Here is a 20,866-nt window from a genome sequence, read left to right as displayed (position 1 = left end):
AGCACATGCAGTTGTGTTGTTTGTGAGTATGGCTACAGTAAATTAATAGCTCTGTTTACTGTGGTGAATGACAGTGGTTTGGTCCTCTCGACCAGGCTTAAGCCTGTAAAAAATATCTCAGTCTTGAACTCAATTGTATGCAGTTGATTTGCATCCATTCAGTCTGATATCAACAATATTAGCAACTCATTTTATTTGTAACTGAAGTCATTGAAATTCAAATTCATTCAAAAATAATTTAACTCAACAATTTTGCTGCACAGATACTTTTTAACGTTCATAGGTATTTTTGCTTTACGCATATTAATGTCAAACCCCGTCCATTGATTGAGGCTATGAGATTACATTTTCTTTTCAATTTTTAACAAAAATTCCACCTTGTGGTTGTCTCTTCGTGATTTGGATGCACCAATACATTGCGGTTCATTTCAGAAATCTGTGGAGCTCTTCATGCAATACATTTGGCCAGAACTGTGTATTATGTCAACTGATTTCACAACTCTATTAGGTTAGTTGAAAGTTCAATAAACAATATTAGGTTCAACTTAATATTATTGCTTTGAACTAACCTAATACAATTATGTGAAATCTGTTCAATATTACATTTAATTAATGTCAACGTTTATAGATATCCACATTAAACGTTTGATAGTATGACATTTTTGTATACATTATATATTAACATGGGCTAGCATCACGACAAGTAAATCTCAAAGAAGGTGAGGTCATTTCATTCATCTATCCACCAACCATGGTCCATGGCAGCAAACCACAACAACTACAGGCCTGATTACAGACAGAATAATGTGTAGATGTTTTGGTTTCCTTCTTGAACTTCCCTTTTAGTGCCATTGTCTCATGGGAAGTCATTTCTATCTGACTTTCTCCTTTCTAGGCCTACAATAAATGTCAAAACAATGGAGAGGTTTCATGTGGACACTGGCAACTTTCCTCTACTTCCACTCTCAGTCCAAGATGTCAATTTAGCACATGTTTCTCCTAATCTATTTGCTAGATTGACACACATTCATGCTCCTGGTTGATGAACCCCTTTTAGTTTTAAGTCTTGCTTATCCAAAATAAGTAATTATTGCCAAACAACAGGATACATTTTGTCAAGCCATTTCATTAGGTAACAGTAGGATCATTTGAATACATTTGAATAAGCCGGACGGAATGTGTTCTGCTTTAGCTGCTGTCACCCAGAGAGGCCAGTATGGAGATGGCCTGCGAGGCAAGTTTACTGTTGCTGTGCTCTGTCAGTTTACTGAGGCTCTCCTTCATATTCACAGAGTGCAGCTCCTCCTTCATCACACCTACAGCAGACAGGGGTGGAAGGGAGAGCAGAGGAGTGTGAAATGGATTACAACTGGGAGTGGAGAAGGCCTCTCATGCTGACTTCGTTGCACCTTTGTGAGCACAACTTTTATCCACTGATTTCAGCATCATCATGACAAAATGTGCTCCTGGAGACACGGACCATAACAGGAAGTACCTGGAGTTATCCCATCTAAACATGGTCTCTGGTTTTACAGCGATTTTAAACATAGCTCTCTGCTCAGCTTGTGCAGAGGCTTTGACTGGAGACTTGTGTAACACATTCAGTCTTAATTGATGAAAAAAGGACACGTTTATATGATTTATGTTTGTTTTAGGCACTTTTCTTTTTCTAAAGCTTGTATCAATGACACATTTGCTTGGTACCTCTGCCGCAGTGGACATTGGACAAACTGCAGTTTTAGAGCCTTGTGCTTGGGGATCACCTCTTGAGATTTATGGTTTAAGGGTATCTGTTTTAGCATTTTTACATTACATCTTTACATTACATAAATTAGACATGGAATATAATGTAATAAAGCAATTTGGGGTGAAGTGTCTTGCCCAAGGACACATTGACATACTGACCCCAGTGGGGATCAATGTGGGACTGAACCGGTGCTCCCTTGCTCCCCTGATCTGAGGGTCACCCACTAACCCACTGCGCCATGGCCGCCCCGCTTGGCTAAAGCAGAATTGTTTCCTAAAGTTATTCATAAATACCAGATGCTGGAGATGATTTTCGTAGTTTTATTGGCTGCTGCTAGATTCAAGATTCAAAGGTCTTTTGTCATAACATATACATAATTACGGTGTAAAAAAATAAATATAAAAACCAACAATACAAATAATCATTATTAAAAAGATGATGATAACCCAAAAGACAGGGTCTTTGAGTCCAAGTGTTCAGCAAGATAAAACATCTCCATTGCATTGTCCACAAACAATTCTGTATGCAGATATGTTTTGATGATTTGAGACTGAATGGTGGAAACTGAACAGTACAAGAGCTTGATTGAAAATACTGCAGGTTGCAGAGATATTGCAAAAAATGTGATAAATCATCATGGGGCTTGTGAGGTGGAACACTTACTGGAGTTAGCCAGGCTGCAGATCAGACCTAAAGCACTGAACTTGACTTCGATCGCCCCGAGAGGATCCTCCAACATCTCCTTCAGCATGGTGAGCAGCTCAGAGTCCCTAAACGCTTCCTTCATAGACTCTGTGAAACACACACACACACACACACACACACACACACACACACACACACACACACACACACACACACACACACACACACACACACACACACACACACACACACACACACACACACACACACACACAATATTTTTAGTATTGGGCTGATCATAAACCCTGCGTAGTCAGAGGTTAGCTGATCATTACTCACACACAGCAGCTCACCATTATTCCTCCCCATGTCCCTGAGTTGGAATCAAACAACTACAGAATATTTGAGTGACTTCATGTTTAGGGTTCAACAGAGCAGTTCACCACCACAGACCAGGTGGAGAGTGGTGGAGCTGAGTGACTACAGCTCTGTTTACACCACATCGTCCGAATGACAATTTCAATATTTATGTATTTACAATGTTCATTATGGCTGGAATAATCTGTTCTTCCTTTTTGCAACAACATACAAAACTATATATTGCATAGTAATGCAATGAAGATTTTTTGTTGACTTAAAGTGTCTCAAAATGCTTTACCAATGTCAATGGCAGATGCTATTGCCAGGGAAACCAGGGCCTCGTTCTGCATGATGACATGTTCACTTGTTGCCATGGAGATAAGGTGCCGAACCCCATCTGCTTTGGCTACAGCATGGACCACTTCCTGTCAGAAAGAGGACATGTTCAGTGCTGCACGGTCATGACGTTAACAGACAGGAATGATGAGCCAGCAGAAAGAGGTCTCACTGCGCTGCGACTGTGTCTGATGAGGGCAGCCAGGAGGCGACTGGACTCCCCCCGGACCCCTGCATGGTCTTTGGCCTCACACCACTCCATGACCCGGGCCAGCAGCACAGCGTCCCTCCCCAGCACCAAAGCTGCCTCCTCTGCAGCGCAGCACAGAAAAGAGAAATTAGGATTGAAGACGTCGGTAGAGAAGCTGTCAGATCAAAGATAGCAGTGGGGAACCCTTCACTAAGGAAACCGTCTTAATAAGAGGGATTCATATTTGAAGGAATTAAATGATCCCCCTGTGGAACTTAATGTTATCAACAAACATGTTGGAATGGACAGAGGGATAAGTTAGAATGTAAATGAATCCAGGGAAAACTGCATAAAATAGAAAAACTGGAAAGGTTATTCTATTCTGGGTGGGACGGCTCATATGGAGAATAAAGGACAAATGATCATAATCCCTGTTATTCTTTCTTTTACATTTTCACTTTCAGTCTCGTTTCCTCTTCAGACAGATCAAACCATACTCATTTTTGTGTGATAGTTATATACAGTGTATATATATATATACACTGTATATATATAGTTCTGTTCATTTGTCTATTGTACAAATGTGTCTGTTAGGCACCTGAGGAATATATCAAGGTTCATTCCGTGGAACATGGCACTCATGCATTATGTCAGTTACATCGAAACATTCCCTGTGTGTAACTATAAAGTACTGTGCTAACCGTGTCCGTCCACCATCATGCGCAGTGTCCCCAGCAGTTTGAACTGCACCGGCGGCATGTCGGAGCGCAGCAGGCTCTTTATTCTCTCCGTCACACCGTCCTCCAGCATCCGCACTTTGTTAGTGGCTGCAGACACAGAGCATCCTGTCAGTTGAAATGTCACAGCAGCGTACATACTGTTTCCTTTGATCAGTACCAGGAATGGCCAGGTTTCTGAGCGCGCTCAGTCCGGCGTGTTGAACAGACACATCTCCTTCGTCCACATGTTGCTCCAACAAGGTCAGGATGTGAGGAACCACCCCAAGGTCCAGCATCTTCACACAGTTACTATCTGAGAAAACACAGCAGGCCAACACACATTTTCTGTATTACAGCACATACACATTTCAAAATCCACAACTCTCACACAGGCACTATTGTTATTGCTTGACAATAAACATTGTATTATTTAAAAATAACAAGACATTTATTTCAAGAAGATATTAGATCTGAGATCTAAAACAACCGTTTTTTTGGCCACTTGGTGGTAGCGAAAACAAGCAATAAACTAAACTCTGAAACATGTATAACAATACATGCTTTGATTTGGTGCACTTGTTACATCAAGCAGGTTCAGATCAACCTGATCAACCTGATCAACCTGATCTTTGGGATTGCTGTCTGTGCTTTTCTGACTCTGTTATAAACTTGGTCATTACAACTTTCAAGAAAATTGCTGTGTAATCTGGGGGTATGTTTTGCTTGATTGACAATTGTGGATTCATAACCACATGGGTGATCTTTCCTGAAAAATGTCTCACCATTTCTGGCAAAGTTGGCGATGGCCAGGGCTCCGGACAGTTGCAGCTGTGTGTTGGAGCTCTGCAGCCAGGACAGAACATCCTGATACACCACACCAGAGCCCTCCCCAAAACACTTCTGCATGGACTCATCTGACACACACACACACACACACACACACACACACACACACACACACACACACACACACACACACACACACACACACACACACACACACACACACACACACACACACACACACACACACACACACACACACACACACACACACACACACACACACACACACACACCAAACATTACATCATCTCAACACTTTGATCAGCAGAAAGAGGCTTCAGTCAGAACGACAAAAAAGGAAACAAGTGTCTACACTGAGACAGTGGTTGCCACACAGATGTTCAGGTGTAACATCAGCATTGCTCACCTCCTAACAGCAGAGACACGATGAGGTTGGAGGCGATCTTGATGCTGCAGAGGTCGTGAGGGTCAGATCCTCCCTGCAGACTCCGAATCATCTCCGATAAGGCCTCTGGTACTCCTGACTCTGCAAACTGCAGCTTCAGTGTATCTGGGGGTCCAGCGCAGTTTAATTGATCATTAGTAACAGCTTACAATATCTTCCAAAATAGGTACACCATCTTTACAAAACAAAAGACAGCCCCAGGTGGTAGATGGTCCTTAGCATTACCTTATGATGGAAACCCGGACATTATAAAACACACAGCCCTTGACAAATATTAGCAACTATGCTAATGCCGCACTGGGGAAGATTATTTTGAAATCTGTATGTGTTCTTTGAGAGGTTTAGAAATGGTTCTAGAAAGAAATATCAAATCAATATTTCCCAAGCCTTCTTCCTGAAGCAACCTTGAGCTCTTACCACTCTCGCCCAGAGCCCCCAGTATTTCCAGGATGACATGTCGGCGCTCAGCGTCAGGCGCCCGTTTCAGCTGGAAGGTCAGCACCTCTGCCACGCCTTGCTCTGCCAGGGCCTCCCTCGCTGAGTCTGCAAACACACACCTTTACACATGTGACAGTGTGCAGACACCTGGTCATCCTGAACACCACTGATAGCCATCGTACATCTGCAGCTTTTACAAATGGTTATTATTCTGGCTTAGTATTTAATTCTAGTTCCATGTGACAGGAAGTTAGTTATTAGTTATAGTTAGTAGTTGGTAATTCTGAAGTGGTGTGCTCTAGTGAAGCTGATGTCTGTTCATCCTGTGCCATCCTTCGTTCGTAGCCCTTGAGAAGGCCTTACGTGTAAGTTGTTATGTTGTGACATTATAGTTCTTTACTTTGAAATAAATATCTTGTGATTAGATGCAGCGAGTTATAGAGATTGAGCACGTTTAATTTCATACATGTGTTCTAGCATCTACAGTATGAATGTTGCCATTTATTTTAAGTATTCATATCTCAGTTCAATGCAATGACGTATATTGTGTTTGCATATTCATATTTCATATGTTGTGACCAGTTATCTGAGCTAAAAAAAAATGTGTGTAGTTGTTTCTGTATGCAATATAGCAGGGGTGGCCAACCAGTCAGAGGTTAAGAGCCACATTTTTTCTATGTTACTGCAAAGAGCCACATCAAACACAGTCACTGATACCGCTTGTTTCAGTTTTTTGTTTTCTGGAGACAAGATTTCAACCACGTCACTGATGCATTTTGTGGCATTGGGATATCTATTTTTTAAATCCTCCTGAGCAGAGAGAGGAGCTGTGGATTATTGTTATTGATTAATGCATCAGTGTTTCTTAAGGTCAAAAACACTAATTTAACAACTTAAAATGAAAGCGTTTAGTTTATTTAATAAAAGAGAACATGTTCAATGTGAAAAGTGACAGTAGTTATAGATTATTTGCAATTTGGTGCTATCTATATATTTAAAAAATATTTTTTAAACACCTTGAATTTCAGGGGGGGCGCGGGGCTCTGTTGGCGGGGCGCAGCGCCCCTCCAAGACAATGGTAGGGGAAACACTCGATAATGTTTAATCAACGATAGGTTTTCCCCCCCTCAAAGGTGATTGGTTCACTGCATCGCAGGTATTATTGTGATTGGCTCTTGGGCCACATCAAAATTAGACGCGCTGTCATCCTCTCATACTGACACCACACATACAAACGTAGGGATTATCAGCATTCAATACTTAACAGACCTACTAAATATCAGGTTTAACTGTCAGGAGTAGTGTTGTCACGATACCAACATTTTGGTTTCGATACCAAGTCAAGAATTGCGATTCCGATTATTTTTCGATACTTTTCTTTAAAAAAAAGGGAAACAGTCTTAAATGTAATTATTGTGCTTTATTTCACACCAGAACCATAACACAAACTTTTAAACAATGAGAACAATAAATAAAATAAATGACAATAATTCGTATTAAATAAAATTAATACATTTCTTACAGACAGGCCTCGTGGTGTCCGTAGGCTTGCCCTCAATGTCAGAGATATATCTAAAATACATCAACATTTCGCTTCTGGCGTCATTTTTGTCAACAAGCCGAGGCGCAGCGGCAGTTGCACTCCCACTCACAGCCATGCTTCTCGTTTTCTCACATGCTCTGGCAGCTAGTGCGTGCACGAGAGAGGGGAGGGACTTAGAGCATGCTTGAGAGGGGCGGGACTGCAGGCACGGCTGCAGTGCAGGGATTGGAAGCAGAGCGCTGAACACACATGGCTCTTCTTAAAACGGCGCTTTCTCACCGGAGTACTTTCCCCCGTCATTCTTAAAGTACCGATACTAATGAAACAGAGGAATCATAACGTTTTTTTAACGGCAGGGTATTGCGGTATACCTTTCAAGTATCGGTACACCGTGCAACACTAGTCAGGAGTCGGTTACCTCATTCACACCAACTGTGTTTCAGGGCCGGTTCGGAGCTGGAGCTTGAAAAGCACCGGGTTTTCCTCTTCACACCGCAGCGGAGCAGCCTCTTAGCTCCGGAATCCGGTTCATTTCGAGCACCGGCCAGAGCAAAAGCACCACATACGACACACTTACGTAGAGGCGGGGGCAGGGGCAGGGGCGGGATCAACTCCTGAACAACAACAAGAAGACCGCGTTTTATCCAGTTTGTACACAACGATGGAGAAACTTAACAAGAAGCAGTGGTGCACTGAAGAGACCAGCTACCTACTGGGAATCTGGTCTTCCGAAAAGGTACAGAAGAAGCTGGAGCACAATCGGCCATTGTTGTTGTTATTGTCGGTGTCAGCTGTGAGGGGTTTCCATGTGCGGTTTGGCTTTATGAAGCAGGCACGCAGATGGTTACGTCATGACGCAAACTATGACGCAAAGACGCAGCACCAGTCAGACTCTGGGCAGTGTGAAAAGAGCCGGAGCTAAACCGAAGAACCGGTCCTGAACCTGAAAAGCTCTAGCACGGAGCTTGAACCGGAGTTGCGTTGGTGTGAATGAGGTAAGTGTCTCTCCCCCAAACTCACAAATATAAAATTCGATATGAACTGAAGAGCCGCATGAAACTAGGCAAAGAGCCGCATGCGGCTCGAGAGCCGCGGGTTGGCCACCCCTGCCATATGGCCTAGATAGTACATTGATACTGTGGCATTGGCCTAATGTCATGCTGTCCTTGTGTATAGATATGTATGTGTAGTTATTGAGTCATGTAAGTGATATGGACAAGTACTTTTGTTTGTGTATTTTTCAGTTTCACAAAAAAAAAACACAAACAACAACTTGTTGACATCGTGGTTCTGAGATGTACTGTATGGAGGTGTTTATGTTGCTGGATAACTGAGAAGGGGAGTTCAGTGAGGCCAGTATAATTATTAAGGAATTCATTGAAATTGTTATATTATAACAGTGTTGGCTTCCTTTTTGTGCCATAAGAACGTAAGCTGTATAAGCTCTGGCTCATTGCTTTTCCTCTCCTTGAGTTGAGAAAATGACAGATTTGTCTGTTTGGTCTTTTTTCTCACAAACAGCATTTATTGGACCTGTTTACTTGTAAGTCTGTGTTTTATTTGACAAGGAGAAGCTAGGAGAGCATGGAGAACATTTAAACATAACTCAGAGATAACCCTTAAGCTGTAGAGCATGTCTAAATAACTTACAAATCCATCCATCTTCTATCTCTTACCCGAGTCGGGTCGCGGAGGTAGCAGTTTCATTAGATGGCCCCAAACTTCCCTTTCCCTGGCAACATCAACCAGCTCTGACTGGTTGATAGTTTACAAATCATGTTTAACTAATAATAAATGACTGACAAAAAACAGTTACTAAATAATCACCCATGTCTGCCAGGTTACAGAGGGCCAGCAGGCAGACGTTGACCAGGGGGTCGTTCTCCGGATACTGCTTGATGATGGACACCAGTCTGGGGATGACCCCGCTCTGCACCAGCTGGTCCTGCTGGAATGCTGGGCCAAAGAGAGGCAGTGAGTTTACTTCCCTTTAACTTCAAGCTCATGATTTCATCTCATGGTCTCAAGGTTTGCTCTACCATACTGTATATGGAAATGATAACTGAGTATACATCTGTGTAAAAGATAGAAAAATAAAAGATAATTTCACGTTTGGTAATCATAAATATTGTAGTCTCACCTTAACTGTCACTAGTGGTGGAAAAGTAACTAACTGCATTTACTCAAGTATTATAAGCAGCCCGTTGTTAGCGGACTATTAATAAAATGGTTAAGAAATGGAACGATGTCTGGAGCAGTAGACTGTGAGAGGGGAGGGGGTCCAGAGGCAGGGGAACCTCATTGTTAGACTGTGGATGGGAGATGTGGAAGGTGAGCAGGAAGTGTCAGTGGGTAAGTTGGGAAATTAAGAGCACCAACTTCATGAAGACAAATATTGACGGACTAATAAAACCAATTACTATGCTAGTAAATCAATCTATCAGCACGAGGGAAGTTCCATCATCCTGGAAGGTGGCCACGGTGACACCGATCTTTAAATCTGGGGATAAGGCAATGATGTCCAATTACAGACCAATCAGCATCCTCCCTTGTGTCTCTAAGGTAGCTGAGAAATAGGTGTCAAAACTAATCACCAAACATTTAGATAAAGGTTTCGCTCCACTCCACCTAATGCAGTTTGGTTTCCGTGCTCACTGCTCCACTGAGACAGCTAACTGTGTCTTTGTGGAAAAGGTTAAATGTATGTTGGACACAAACATGTAGTTGCTGTCTTCCTTGATCTCAGGAAGGCTTTTGACACTGTTGATCACCAAGTGCTCCTTACAAAGCTGACGTATTTCAATTTTCCGGCAGATTCAATACATTGGTTTAAATCTTACTTATCGAACAGAAAACAGTGTGTTTTTGTCAACGGAGCCAAATCGCCCTACCTTGTGAACCCTGTTGGGGTTCAACACTGGCTGAACAACATTTGCTTACAGTTAAACGTAAAAAAAACAGTATGCATGATGTTCAGTAAACGACCAGTCAAAATCGAAGGATCCAACGTGTTTTTAAACGGAGCAGAAATAGAACTAGTCTTCCACTTCAAGTATCTTGGAGTCATATTGGACTCAAACTTGACTTTTAAGAAACATATTAAGAAAGTATCCAATACTGTTAAATTCAACATATAAAATGTTAAACAAATTAGACCTTTCTTAAGACAGAATACCAAGATGGCTGATGGTGTGTGTCGTTGCTTGGTAGCTCCTGATTCAAACCACCGGCCTCGACTAAAACCTACAATATACAAGACTGTGGACGGCCTAGTTATTGTAGAGGGTGAGTTACTTAACTTCCTGGCGGTTAAAATGAAAACTATGACCCAGGATGAGCTAGTCCTTGTAGCCTCCAACACCTTCGATTCCGAATGGATCGAGACTTCTAAAAAGACGTTGTTTGAACTCTGTCATGAAACCAAGCAGCGGTGTGTGGCCTTTAAAGGCCACCAGAAGGATGCAAACAATATCAAAAGCTGTCTAAAAAAGCTAAATGAGTGTGGTGAAAACATCCCCCGTTTTGTCTCCCACTACCTGGATGAGCTGCCGCCTGTTACGTTTAACAACCTGGATGTGTCCAACCTGCTGAGCAAGATGGAGCGACTGCACAGCGAGGTTTGCGCGTTAAGACCCGTAGTGGAAGTTCAGGCAGATACCGGTGAGGACCTGCATGCTGTGGCTGCGACCAGGACAGCAGAGTTGCTACCGTAGAACGCCAGTTGGAGCCGAGTCGTGGTGGAGGACTGGCTGTACAGAGTGACGCTGAAACCGCCTGTGGGAGCGCTCAGGGTGATGGCCAGGATGGTGCGGTGTCGGTGAAGGATGCGAGCCCCCCCGGCCCTTCTGCTGATGTACATCCCAACTGTGTTGACCCGGTAGCTGCATCAGGGACTGTGAGGGCCTGTGTGAGCCCCGGAGGAACTGCGGTAAATTCGCAGATATGGAGTCAAGCTGTGAAACAGGGCCGAGGTCGGAGGAATAAGGCCGAGGGCCAGTCTGCCTTATCTAAACAGCTTGTTGGGAAACCTGAACGGAGGATGCCTAAGCCACTTGGCACTGCTGCACAAGGGAATATAAAAGTGGTCCGTACGAAGATGGTGAGTGTTTTTGCTACCAAATTCTCGCCAGACCTTGATGCTGAGACACTGTCCGAATATCTAAATAAAAAACTTTGCCGTGACGTTAACTGTCAGCGTATTGACACTGCGAGCAACATATATAGCTCGTTTAAAGTGTGTGCTGAGTGCAATGAAGTTGCGGAGATGTTTAACCCAGAACTCTGGCCTGAAGGCTCAGTTGTGAGGCGATACTATCAGGGCTCTCGACTAACTTTTTTCACCATCCTCCCGGAACCGTCCCGAAATACAATCTAAGCCGTCCCGAAATTAATGTGGACCGTCCCGAATTTAAAATATTAGTTTTTCTACTACTTATCATTTGTTAAAATCATTCAAAGTGACCTTTAACATAAATAAAACATCATACAAATCATTAGATGACAATTCATCAACCTTTTTATTTGAGTAAATCAGTCAATCACATGACAAAGGCCAAATATATTTAAACAAACACACAAACGAGAAAATGAATAATATTGAATCAAATCAAGTCCCATCCAATTAACAAAAAAAATCCAACACTCTGTCCTGAAGACAGAACCCAGAGTAACCACTAACCAGGAGGACAGTCTGTAACACAGTCAGGAGACCTTTACAAACAGCCCCGCCCCCTCGCACACAGACGGGTGAGAGAGATCTCGTCTGGATTGGAAAGCTCTAAAAAATACATCATAGACGCATGTTGTAGTCTTATTGCATATTAGAAACGGAGTTGGATAAACTAAAACTGCGATATAATGTTTATGTAGCAATACTACATATGACATATATTTTTTAAATGTCTCCATTACCGATAAAAAGTCAGATAACGTCGGAGCTTAACGTTACCACTGTCTTTAATAATTCTGGCCCGGGCGGAGCCCGTTTAATACCGGGGCTCGGTACCCATCCATACATGGGGAGAGGCGCAGCATATTGCTAAGGACTAAATACGATGGAGGGTTCTCATCTCAGCCTTATTACCCATAGGGGATGAAGTGGAGTAAGTAAATAAAGAGGCCGGCGCTCCAGGGTCTGGTTCTGCTGTGCGTTTTTGTGATGTAACGGTAAAACATTTCAGAATTCCTCCACGGGATATCATTGTCATTTTACATCACTCAACCCGCGAAATACACACACTCAGTACATAGCCTACTGTAGATAGACCCGCGAATTTGTGGGCCAGGAATTCGCGGGCACAGCCAGCTGTGCGGCTGGCTGACAGCACATGGGCAAAGCTTACCTATGTGTGTGTGTGTGTGTGTGTGTGTGTGTGTGTGTGTGTGTGTGTGTGTGTGTGTGTGTGTGTGTGTGTGTGTGTGTGTGTGTGTGTGTGTGTGTGTGTGTGTGAGTGTGTGTGTGTGTTTCGCGGGTTGCTAAATGTTTTGTGTGTTTATGTTGACAAGGAGGTTTAATAATTGTGTGCTACACACAACGTGCAGTCGATTTCATTGTCATCGCCGTTTGTAGTAGAGTTAGCAGGGTATTTTTATTTTAACTCTCGTCCCAAATTCGTCCCAAGATTATTTTTTATCCTCCCTGACACTATTTTTTTCGGCCCCGGGACGACGGGACGTCCTTAAGCTCAAGCCCTGGATACTATGAACCACGTAAAGCGGAGGTGATAGGGGCTAGCAGAGCTAGACCTTTTGCTGGTGCGAGGGTACTGAATGGGGCTACTGCTGAGCTGCTTAGCTAAACGTTATGCGGGTTGGATAATTTAACTGTCGCGGGCTGCGCCTGGGCAACAGCGCTCCTGATAGGATCCGGCGTGCAGTGGTGGACAACTTGCTACAAAACTTTGACATTCTATGCTTGCAAGAAACTTTTTTACCAAAGCAGGATTTGGGAAAGTTGAGCTCTCTTAATGACACTTTTCACGGGGCTGGTGAGTCTACTACGGACCTATCTCTGGGAATAGTAAGAGGAAGGATAGCAGGGGGCGTGGCTATCCTGTGGCACAAAAAGCTGGACGCTGTCATTCATTTCATCAGGCTTGAAGTTGCCTAGGGGTTTGCTGTGCAGATCAAAATGAATAACAAGGAGTTTAGTATTCTCAATGTATATACACCATATGAGTCACCGCATAATGAAGATGAATACCTGAACAGACTTGCTTTTATACATTCTTTTATTGCCGATAATCATTCCACCAGTGTTTATATAGTGGGTGATATGAATGCTGACATATCAGACAAAAGGTCCTTGTTTGCTAAGCATATGCTACAGTTTTGTGATGATAACAATCTTATTTTATCAAGCCAAATACTTTTGCATACAGATAGCTATTCATATATAAGCGAGGCCTGGCACACAACTTCATTGCATAAGCACTGCTAATGCCCATGATATTTTAAGATCAATTGAGATTGTGTATGAGGCATCAATGTCTGATCACATTCCTTTTGTAATGTCACTAGATTATGATAGTCTCCCTGAGATGTCTCAGGAGGTTAAAAATTCCTGTAACACTATTGGGAGAACTGATGTCCTATTGAGTGATGTTTATCTACCCAAAATAGCAACTTTGTGTATTGATGTGGTTTGTGATGAAAGCTCTCGCCGTGAAGACCTCTGTAACATGTATGATTGTATTGTGGGAGGTGTATGTGAAGCCAGTAGACCGTGCTATACCTACTCTGGGAAAAGACACAACGTCAAGCCAGGGTGGAATAAACATGTGGCTGATCAATATGCTGAAGCTAAGAATGCTTTTGGTGCCTGGGTCCGGGCAGGAAAGCCCAGAGAGGGGCCTGTCCTGGATCTCAAAAAGCGTACAAATGCTAGATATAGATATGCAGTTTGTTATGTCAACAAACATACAGAAACATTGAGAGCGGATTCTATGGCTGAAAAGCTCCTTCATCATGATGTGACTGGCTTCTGGAAGGAGGTGAGAGCTCTGAACAGGGCCAGTACGTCGTTACCATGTACCATAGAGGGAGTATCTGGAGCCGATAACATAGCTGAGTTATGGAGTCAACATGACTCTACTATACTTAATTGTGTTAAAAGTGACCCCTACAAAGTTGGTAATGTTGTGAAAAGTGACACAGTGGGAATCACAGCTAAAAAGGTTTATCGAGCAATTGCACAGCTAGCTGATAACAAAGCATGCAGCTCTGACCGAATCACTGCAGAGCACCTTAAACTGGCAAGCCCGAAGGTTGCAGTTCTTCTTGCCATTTGTTTTACCGGCCTCATGACTCATGGTATGTTCGCAGACTCCATGTTGACTGTTACTTTGGTGCCTGTCATTAAGGACAAAGCAGGAAAGGTAGGGAGCTTGGATAACTATAGACCAATTGCTCTAGCCAGTGTGTTATCCAAAGTCCTGGAAATAATTTTGTGAGATAGACTATGTTCTTATTTATGTACCTCAGATAACCAGTTTGGCTTCAAGGCTAAGCATGGTACTGAGCTATGCATCTATGCTTTGAAGGAAATGGTAGAAACATATAGAAGACATACATCCACTGTTCTGACAGTTAACCAGGGCAAAAGGGGATAAGAACCTTTGTTTCCCAACATTCTATCTGTCAGGACAGGTGCTGTCTGTTTGCTGTAACACTACTGTAAGTATCTGGGATACATCATCACAGATGAAATGGCTGATGATGATAACATGTATAGACAGCGGCGTGTCTTACATATACAAGCCAACATGTTGGCGAGAACATTCTCTTGGTGTTCAGATAAGGTTAAGGTGAACCTCTTTAGAGCTTATTGCACTACTCTCTATACTGCCCCCTTGTGGGTCAAGTTTAAGAAGGTGAGCCTCCGGAAGCTCCAGGTTGCATACAATGACTGTCTGCGTATACTGCTTGGAAAACCAAGGTGGTGCAGTGCAAGTGAAATGTTCTGTAATGCACGAGTCAACACGTTCCATGCTCTCTTGAGAAATCGGATGTACAAATTCATCTGTCGATTGAAGGTTTCTCATAACTCTGTCATTATGCTGCTTTCAAATCCGTGTCTCAGTGCTGTACGATACCAGTCACCTCTGTGGAAACATTGGTATAACTGCCTTTTTTAATTTATATATATATATATATATATTTTTTTTTAATATATTTATTTATATTTGTATGTCTTTTAATAATTGACCAAGAGTCTCTTCAAATAAAAGCTAATGTCACTGCTGCAAAGTCATACCTCCACTCAGTGTTTCCGCCAGACCAGGGCTGAGAGGGCGTCCACCCCGAGAGTGAATGGGGGGGGTGTTTTGAATTTTGACTTGAGCCGTTCCTTATAGATACTGTCTTTTTACGTTAGTGAGCCCGATCATTTGGCTCGGCTCTCTTAAAGCGCTGGCTGTTTCAACACACTCTCACTCCATAAACGTCCAGGAGCGACGCTTGGTCAGGGTCCTGTGGCATGCAGTTGTGACGCTCCTAGGCTCCTTCAGCTTCATAAAGGGACGCAAATAGCTTTCAACTGATTGCAATGTATTCCCATCTGCGGCGGGATTTGACGCTCATGGAAGCACGGCATTCGTTTGTGTCGGCTGCCCTTAAAGGCAATGTGAGCGTCCATTCCCATTGGATAACGGAGAATTGTACACCCGGAAGTATGTATTCCCCTTGCTGTCGATTGATTTTACAGTGATATCTGCACTACTCATCGACTAAAAAACACCAGATTATTATCCTTGTCAATTACACAACATTGATTGGTTTAAATTGTGTGCAATGCTTTTGTATTTTCCCCCTTCGATTCGGAGAAAAAAATATTTTTTCGGAGTAAAGGATGGCAGAAGACACTACACTACCCAGAATCCCCAGCTATCGATTAGTACTACACCATGTGCTCGGTTTGACAAGCCCCGTGATTAGTTCTCAAGCTCTGTGATTGGTTTACCTCCAACTGCATTCCATTCATTCCAATGGCTGGCGTCTTTGTCACGTGATCTTCAAATATTTCTCCCTGCAGGAAAAAAAACATGATTTTGTCCTCTAGCAGGCACCTTCGATGTCGGGGAAACGATCTTCAATACTCCAAAAAGAATCCCACCAGACTCCTTTGCCCCTCCAACTGAGGGATGTCCTTGTCCTTTTTCCTTTTCGTCATTTAAAGCGATAAAACTTTCGATCTTCTTTCAAATTATTAATATTTTTGGACGCCCTCGGCTCGCGTTCAGGGCGTCCCGAGCTGAATAAGGGCGTCAAATGACGACAAGACGCCCCCCTGGCCGAAACGCTGCCACTCTCAATAGCTTTAAAGGTCAACTCAAAGAATGGTTGAGAAACAAACATCCGTGCAATCACCGCCAAATGCACTTTAACACAGGGGTATCTCCTCTTGCACTAGCTCTTGTATCATCTCTTCAACTTTATATGTCGTAGCTGCTGCATTGTACTACCTTGTGGTAAATGCTTGTATGCTGCTCATGCTCTTTCTGCATATCATGTATTTCTGTTAGCCATATAAATGTTATGATCATAAATGTTGTATGTGACGGGACTACGGATGGAAATGAGCTCAAAGCTCAAATCCAGCTCATTTACATTTGAAAGCATTTTTTTGTTTAAAATGTTCATTAATGTGCATTCTCCCGGTTAAAATAAACGATTAAAGGAAATGAAAAGAGCGATGTCATTTATTTTCTTCTCAAAATAGTTGACAAAATTGCAGAGCAAAAGGGAAGATGAGGGTGGGGGGCTGGGAGTTGAAGAAGAGAGGGAAAGATGAAGAATAGTTTTTTGGGTTTGGAGAAGCAGGATTGCATTTCAGATCGAAAGTGTGTTTGGCTGTGGAAATAGAAGAATAGAAAGAGGATAGAGTTTGATAGGATCGGAGGTCATCAAGGTGTTTTGATTTCCACCATTTCCTTTCAGCAGCCCTTAGCATGGTTCTGGACTCTGCTTTGCTTTGCTTTGCTCCGCTCTCTCTCTCTGTGTGTGTGTGTGTGTGTGTGTGTGTGTGTGTGTGTGTGTGTGTGTGTGTGTGTGTGTGTGTGTGTGTGCGCGCATGTTTGTGCACGTGTGCTTGTGTGTGAGAACCCTGGGACTTTAGAAACAAAAGTTGCGGATATTCATTATCGTGTTCAGTGGCGGCGCTAGGGGGTGGCTACTTTTGCTCAAGCCCCGGATGTTCTCTGAAAAGCCCCGGATGTTTCACTTAAAAAAACAAAACAAAAAAACAAAAAAAACTTTTGAAAACGTCTCTGGAGTAATGTGCAGTACCGGAGTCCACCAGAAAGGCAACCGCTGCGGGACATTAGCCTGCGTACTGTGTAGCCTTCCCTGCCCTGAAGAAGAAGTGATCCTTCCTAGTGCCTGACAAGTTTTAAGCTAATAGCCTATAAAGTTATGGATATTAGAAAGTTATTTTCATCGAAGCAGGCGCCAAAAGCTGCAGCAGCAGCAGCAGTATCAGCAGCTGAAAACAATGATGTTTCAGGTTTGTGAATCTAATGGTGATATCTGCAGTCTGGCTGACTGAGTAAGAAGTGAAAAAGAGTGATGTAAGGTTATAGCTAGTAAACATGGAGTAACCACACTAAGTATACCCTTATATGTTAGTATGTATACAGAACATGACTACAAATTATCCTAAGATAATTAAGATAATTAAGTGCTTTGAGCACCAGGAAAAGCGCTTTATAAATGTAATGTATTATTATTATTATTATTATTAAGATGTAACTTTAACCCTTCATACCTCAGTCTACTTTGAAGACACTAAAATAACATATTCCAATTTTTTATTTGTTTTCGTGCGTGGAATTATACCAGCTCTCGTTTCAGTACACATAACAACGGAACCATAGCAACGGAACTGACAGGCAACCCTCTGAATCAGACTCAGATTGGCTGTGACTGCATCCACTCAGAGTGTCCGATTCAGAAACGTGACTCTTACACTCTTTACGTCACAAACAAAGATGGTGAATGAGAATAGATCTATAAAACGATAAGCAATGTGCCAGAATCAAGGTGAGACTATCCGCATCCTTTAAAACTCTACGCACATTTGTTTCACCGAAATAAGTAAACGACTGTGTTTGAGTGAGTTAAGGTATTAGTTTGCTTCACTAAAGGATGTTGATGAATAAGTGTTCTCCAGTGCCTTTTGTCCGCTTTAAGGTATTATTAAGGTAGGGTTAATGTTGCTCTCAAAGTGCACCAGATTGATGCTTTTAACTTCAAATAAAAATAAAAAAATCTTCCCGGGGGAGCATGCCCCCGGACCCCCTTAAAGGAGGCGACGACCCCCTAAAGGATGTTCGGTCCACCCCCCACTTGTAAAAAATAGCACTTTACCCCTGCTCCCCCCCCCCCCACAACAACTCCTGGGCTAAGCCCCGGATCTCCTACAATATTAAATCCGCCACTGATCGTGTTGCATTTTATCAGCAGTGCTCTTGAAATGAATGCAGCTGAAACACTGGACAGAACTTAAAGTGGACCTATCATGCTATATTTGAATAATATAGTGTAGGACCATACCTATATAAGGCATATTTATACTTTTTATTTTTCAAAATACCAAACAGATCATGCGTTTGAGCCATTCCTCATTTTGCTCAATTTAACACTGTCTTTGCATGGGCTGATTCTGTGAGAACAGCACCATTTACAGGCCAGGCATATGTACTACAGCGTCTCCAGCGCTTTCGAACGGCAATGTCCGTGGCTGTCTCCTCCTGATTGGTGGAGTTGGCCCAATAGCTGTAGCGCCACTTCTGTGACATCATAGAAGTGTTCAAATCTGGATCAGTCTGTATCAGATCCGTTGCAGCCCCTTTTTAAGAGATTTGGGTATGGAGGATAGAGAGGGTTGGGTCTTCTGACACTTGGTGAGTTCCCTGGAACACCGGGGACACATATTCATTCGTACAAAAGTGCACTTTGCATGATAGGTCACCTTTAAAGTCAGGGTAACGATAGACTCGATGAAAATAAACAACCTCTCCATATTTTGACTAATATTTACAAAAGTCACAGCGATCTCTCGGCCTCACAGGAAAGTTGTGATTGGAAGAGGGTCCCTCTGTTATCACAGTGCTATTCTAATCCAAGCACCTTTCATAGTGAATAAAATGTTTTGAAGAGGATCTATATTCCTGTCTGCAGTCCTAAGGCAACTTTCTAATTTGAACAACATCTCAATGTTCTTACCTAACTTGATAAACAGTCATAATATCATAATTACAAAAATAAGTTTTTGTAAAATATGGCCATATGACTGTATTTCCAAACACAGTGTATTTAAGTTCCGATTCCTAAAAACATTAGTCTCTCACTAGTTGACTAGCAAAGGCATAGGTTCACTAGTAGACATTTTGAGCCCCGTTAGTTAACTACTAAGGTCAAAAGAGGCGTCAACGCATTTTTGCTCCACTAGTTAACTCATGAGTGATTTTGGATATTTCTAGTGAATTAGTTTGCTCATTTTCTGCTTCTTTTTTAACTAAGTAAGATGTCAGAGCTTTTGCAGCGTACTAGTTGACTTGTAAGACTTTTAGTGTCACTAGTACGGTCAGAGACCCACTAGTTCATCAGAAAAGCTGACTACTTGGGACTTTGGTGAGTCCCAAGTATTCACTAGTTGCAGAAAAAGAGTGACTAGTAAAATGTTTGCCAAACTTGTGACCATATACAGTATCTAACAAGTGCTAACAAGTAGCCAACTAGTGTGGCAACTGCCGTCTGATATCAAGGATATGGAATAAATACTCAAACAGCCAGTAGAGCCCTACCCGAGGGTGTGAGACTGTGCACAGCCTCATAAGGGCACGACAAGTCAGTGAGGCCAGTGAAGAGAGACACTCACAGTTGTCGAAGCAGATGCGTCCGATGGCCCTGCCGGTGTTCAGCAGCATCTCCTGGTCGGTGCTGCTGAGGTGGGGCAGCAGCACCGTCACCAGGCCGGCCTCGATGCACGGCTCTCTGACTGCAGCTGCAACACACCAGGAACACCATCACCTGTCTCTCAGCTGAATCCTCTCACCAGGCTTGGGGAGTAACGGATTACATGTAACAGGATTACGTAATCAGCATTCTTTTTAAAAGGTAGCTGTATTACACAAAAAAATAACTGCCTGAATCTACTTTCTTTGCTCTGTTTTTAATTCAGCAGATGAACCTATATTTTCATAAAATAGTGTGTGTGAGCTTAACTGTGTGTAATAAACTAAAACGAAGCATTTTCTGTCAGCTCAGATGTTATTTCTGCTTTTTTAAACTGTAGTATGTGCTCATGTGTTTCAGTGTTGGTGCGTAGGCTGCTGCCTCAATATGCTTCATGAAAGACAGGTTTCCCTGTCAATACAATCATTTTTGATCCTAAAATATCTTGGTTTCTTTTTGTCTAAGGTCACATTGTTCTGTTGTCTTACATTATAATTAAAAACATCTTATTCATTTTTAATTGTATTGATTTTCAATGCATTAGACATTGTGGTAATCCAAAAGTAACAGCAAGTTACATTACTTTTATATTTTGATACAAAGATAAGGTTAATGCTTACATTTCTTTTTACAGGTAACTATTAATTGAAACGGATTACATTTTTTAGGTAACCCTCTCAAC

The 20,866-nt window shown here is 42.5% G+C and overlaps 1 protein-coding gene across 2 annotated transcripts in view; it reads right to left on the bottom strand.

Annotated features, from left to right (window-relative positions):
- Positions 1 to 176: 176 nt before the first annotated feature.
- LOC307045347 (rap1 GTPase-GDP dissociation stimulator 1-B) overlaps positions 177 to 20,866 on the bottom strand; it is a 24,547-nt gene continuing 3,857 nt past the window's right edge. Inside the window, exons 4-14 of one of the 2 annotated variants that reach the window (XM_079690967.1) lie at positions 20,108 to 20,233; positions 9,058 to 9,186; positions 5,667 to 5,792; positions 5,211 to 5,354; positions 4,780 to 4,911; positions 4,176 to 4,310; positions 3,980 to 4,105; positions 3,261 to 3,400; positions 3,051 to 3,177; positions 2,411 to 2,539; positions 177 to 1,316 (exon numbers count right to left, since the gene is read on the bottom strand). In XM_079690967.1, the coding sequence (XP_079547093.1) occupies positions 1,189 to 1,316; positions 2,411 to 2,539; positions 3,051 to 3,177; positions 3,261 to 3,400; positions 3,980 to 4,105; positions 4,176 to 4,310; positions 4,780 to 4,911; positions 5,211 to 5,354; positions 5,667 to 5,792; positions 9,058 to 9,186; positions 20,108 to 20,233 (1,442 nt within the window). In that variant the 3' untranslated portion in view covers positions 177 to 1,188. The remainder of the gene's footprint in view (positions 1,317 to 2,410; positions 2,540 to 3,050; positions 3,178 to 3,260; positions 3,401 to 3,979; positions 4,106 to 4,175; positions 4,311 to 4,779; positions 4,912 to 5,210; positions 5,355 to 5,666; positions 5,793 to 9,057; positions 9,187 to 20,107; positions 20,234 to 20,866) is intronic. The other variant, XM_079690968.1, reaches the window with a different exon arrangement.

The sequence above is a fragment of the Notothenia rossii genome (genome assembly GCF_949606895.1).
Source record: "Notothenia rossii genome assembly, chromosome: 6".
Classification (NCBI taxonomy): Eukaryota; Metazoa; Chordata; class Actinopteri; order Perciformes; family Nototheniidae; genus Notothenia; species Notothenia rossii.
The sequence above is the reverse complement of the archived record's forward strand: the minus strand, read 5'-3'. Positions and strand labels throughout refer to the sequence as shown.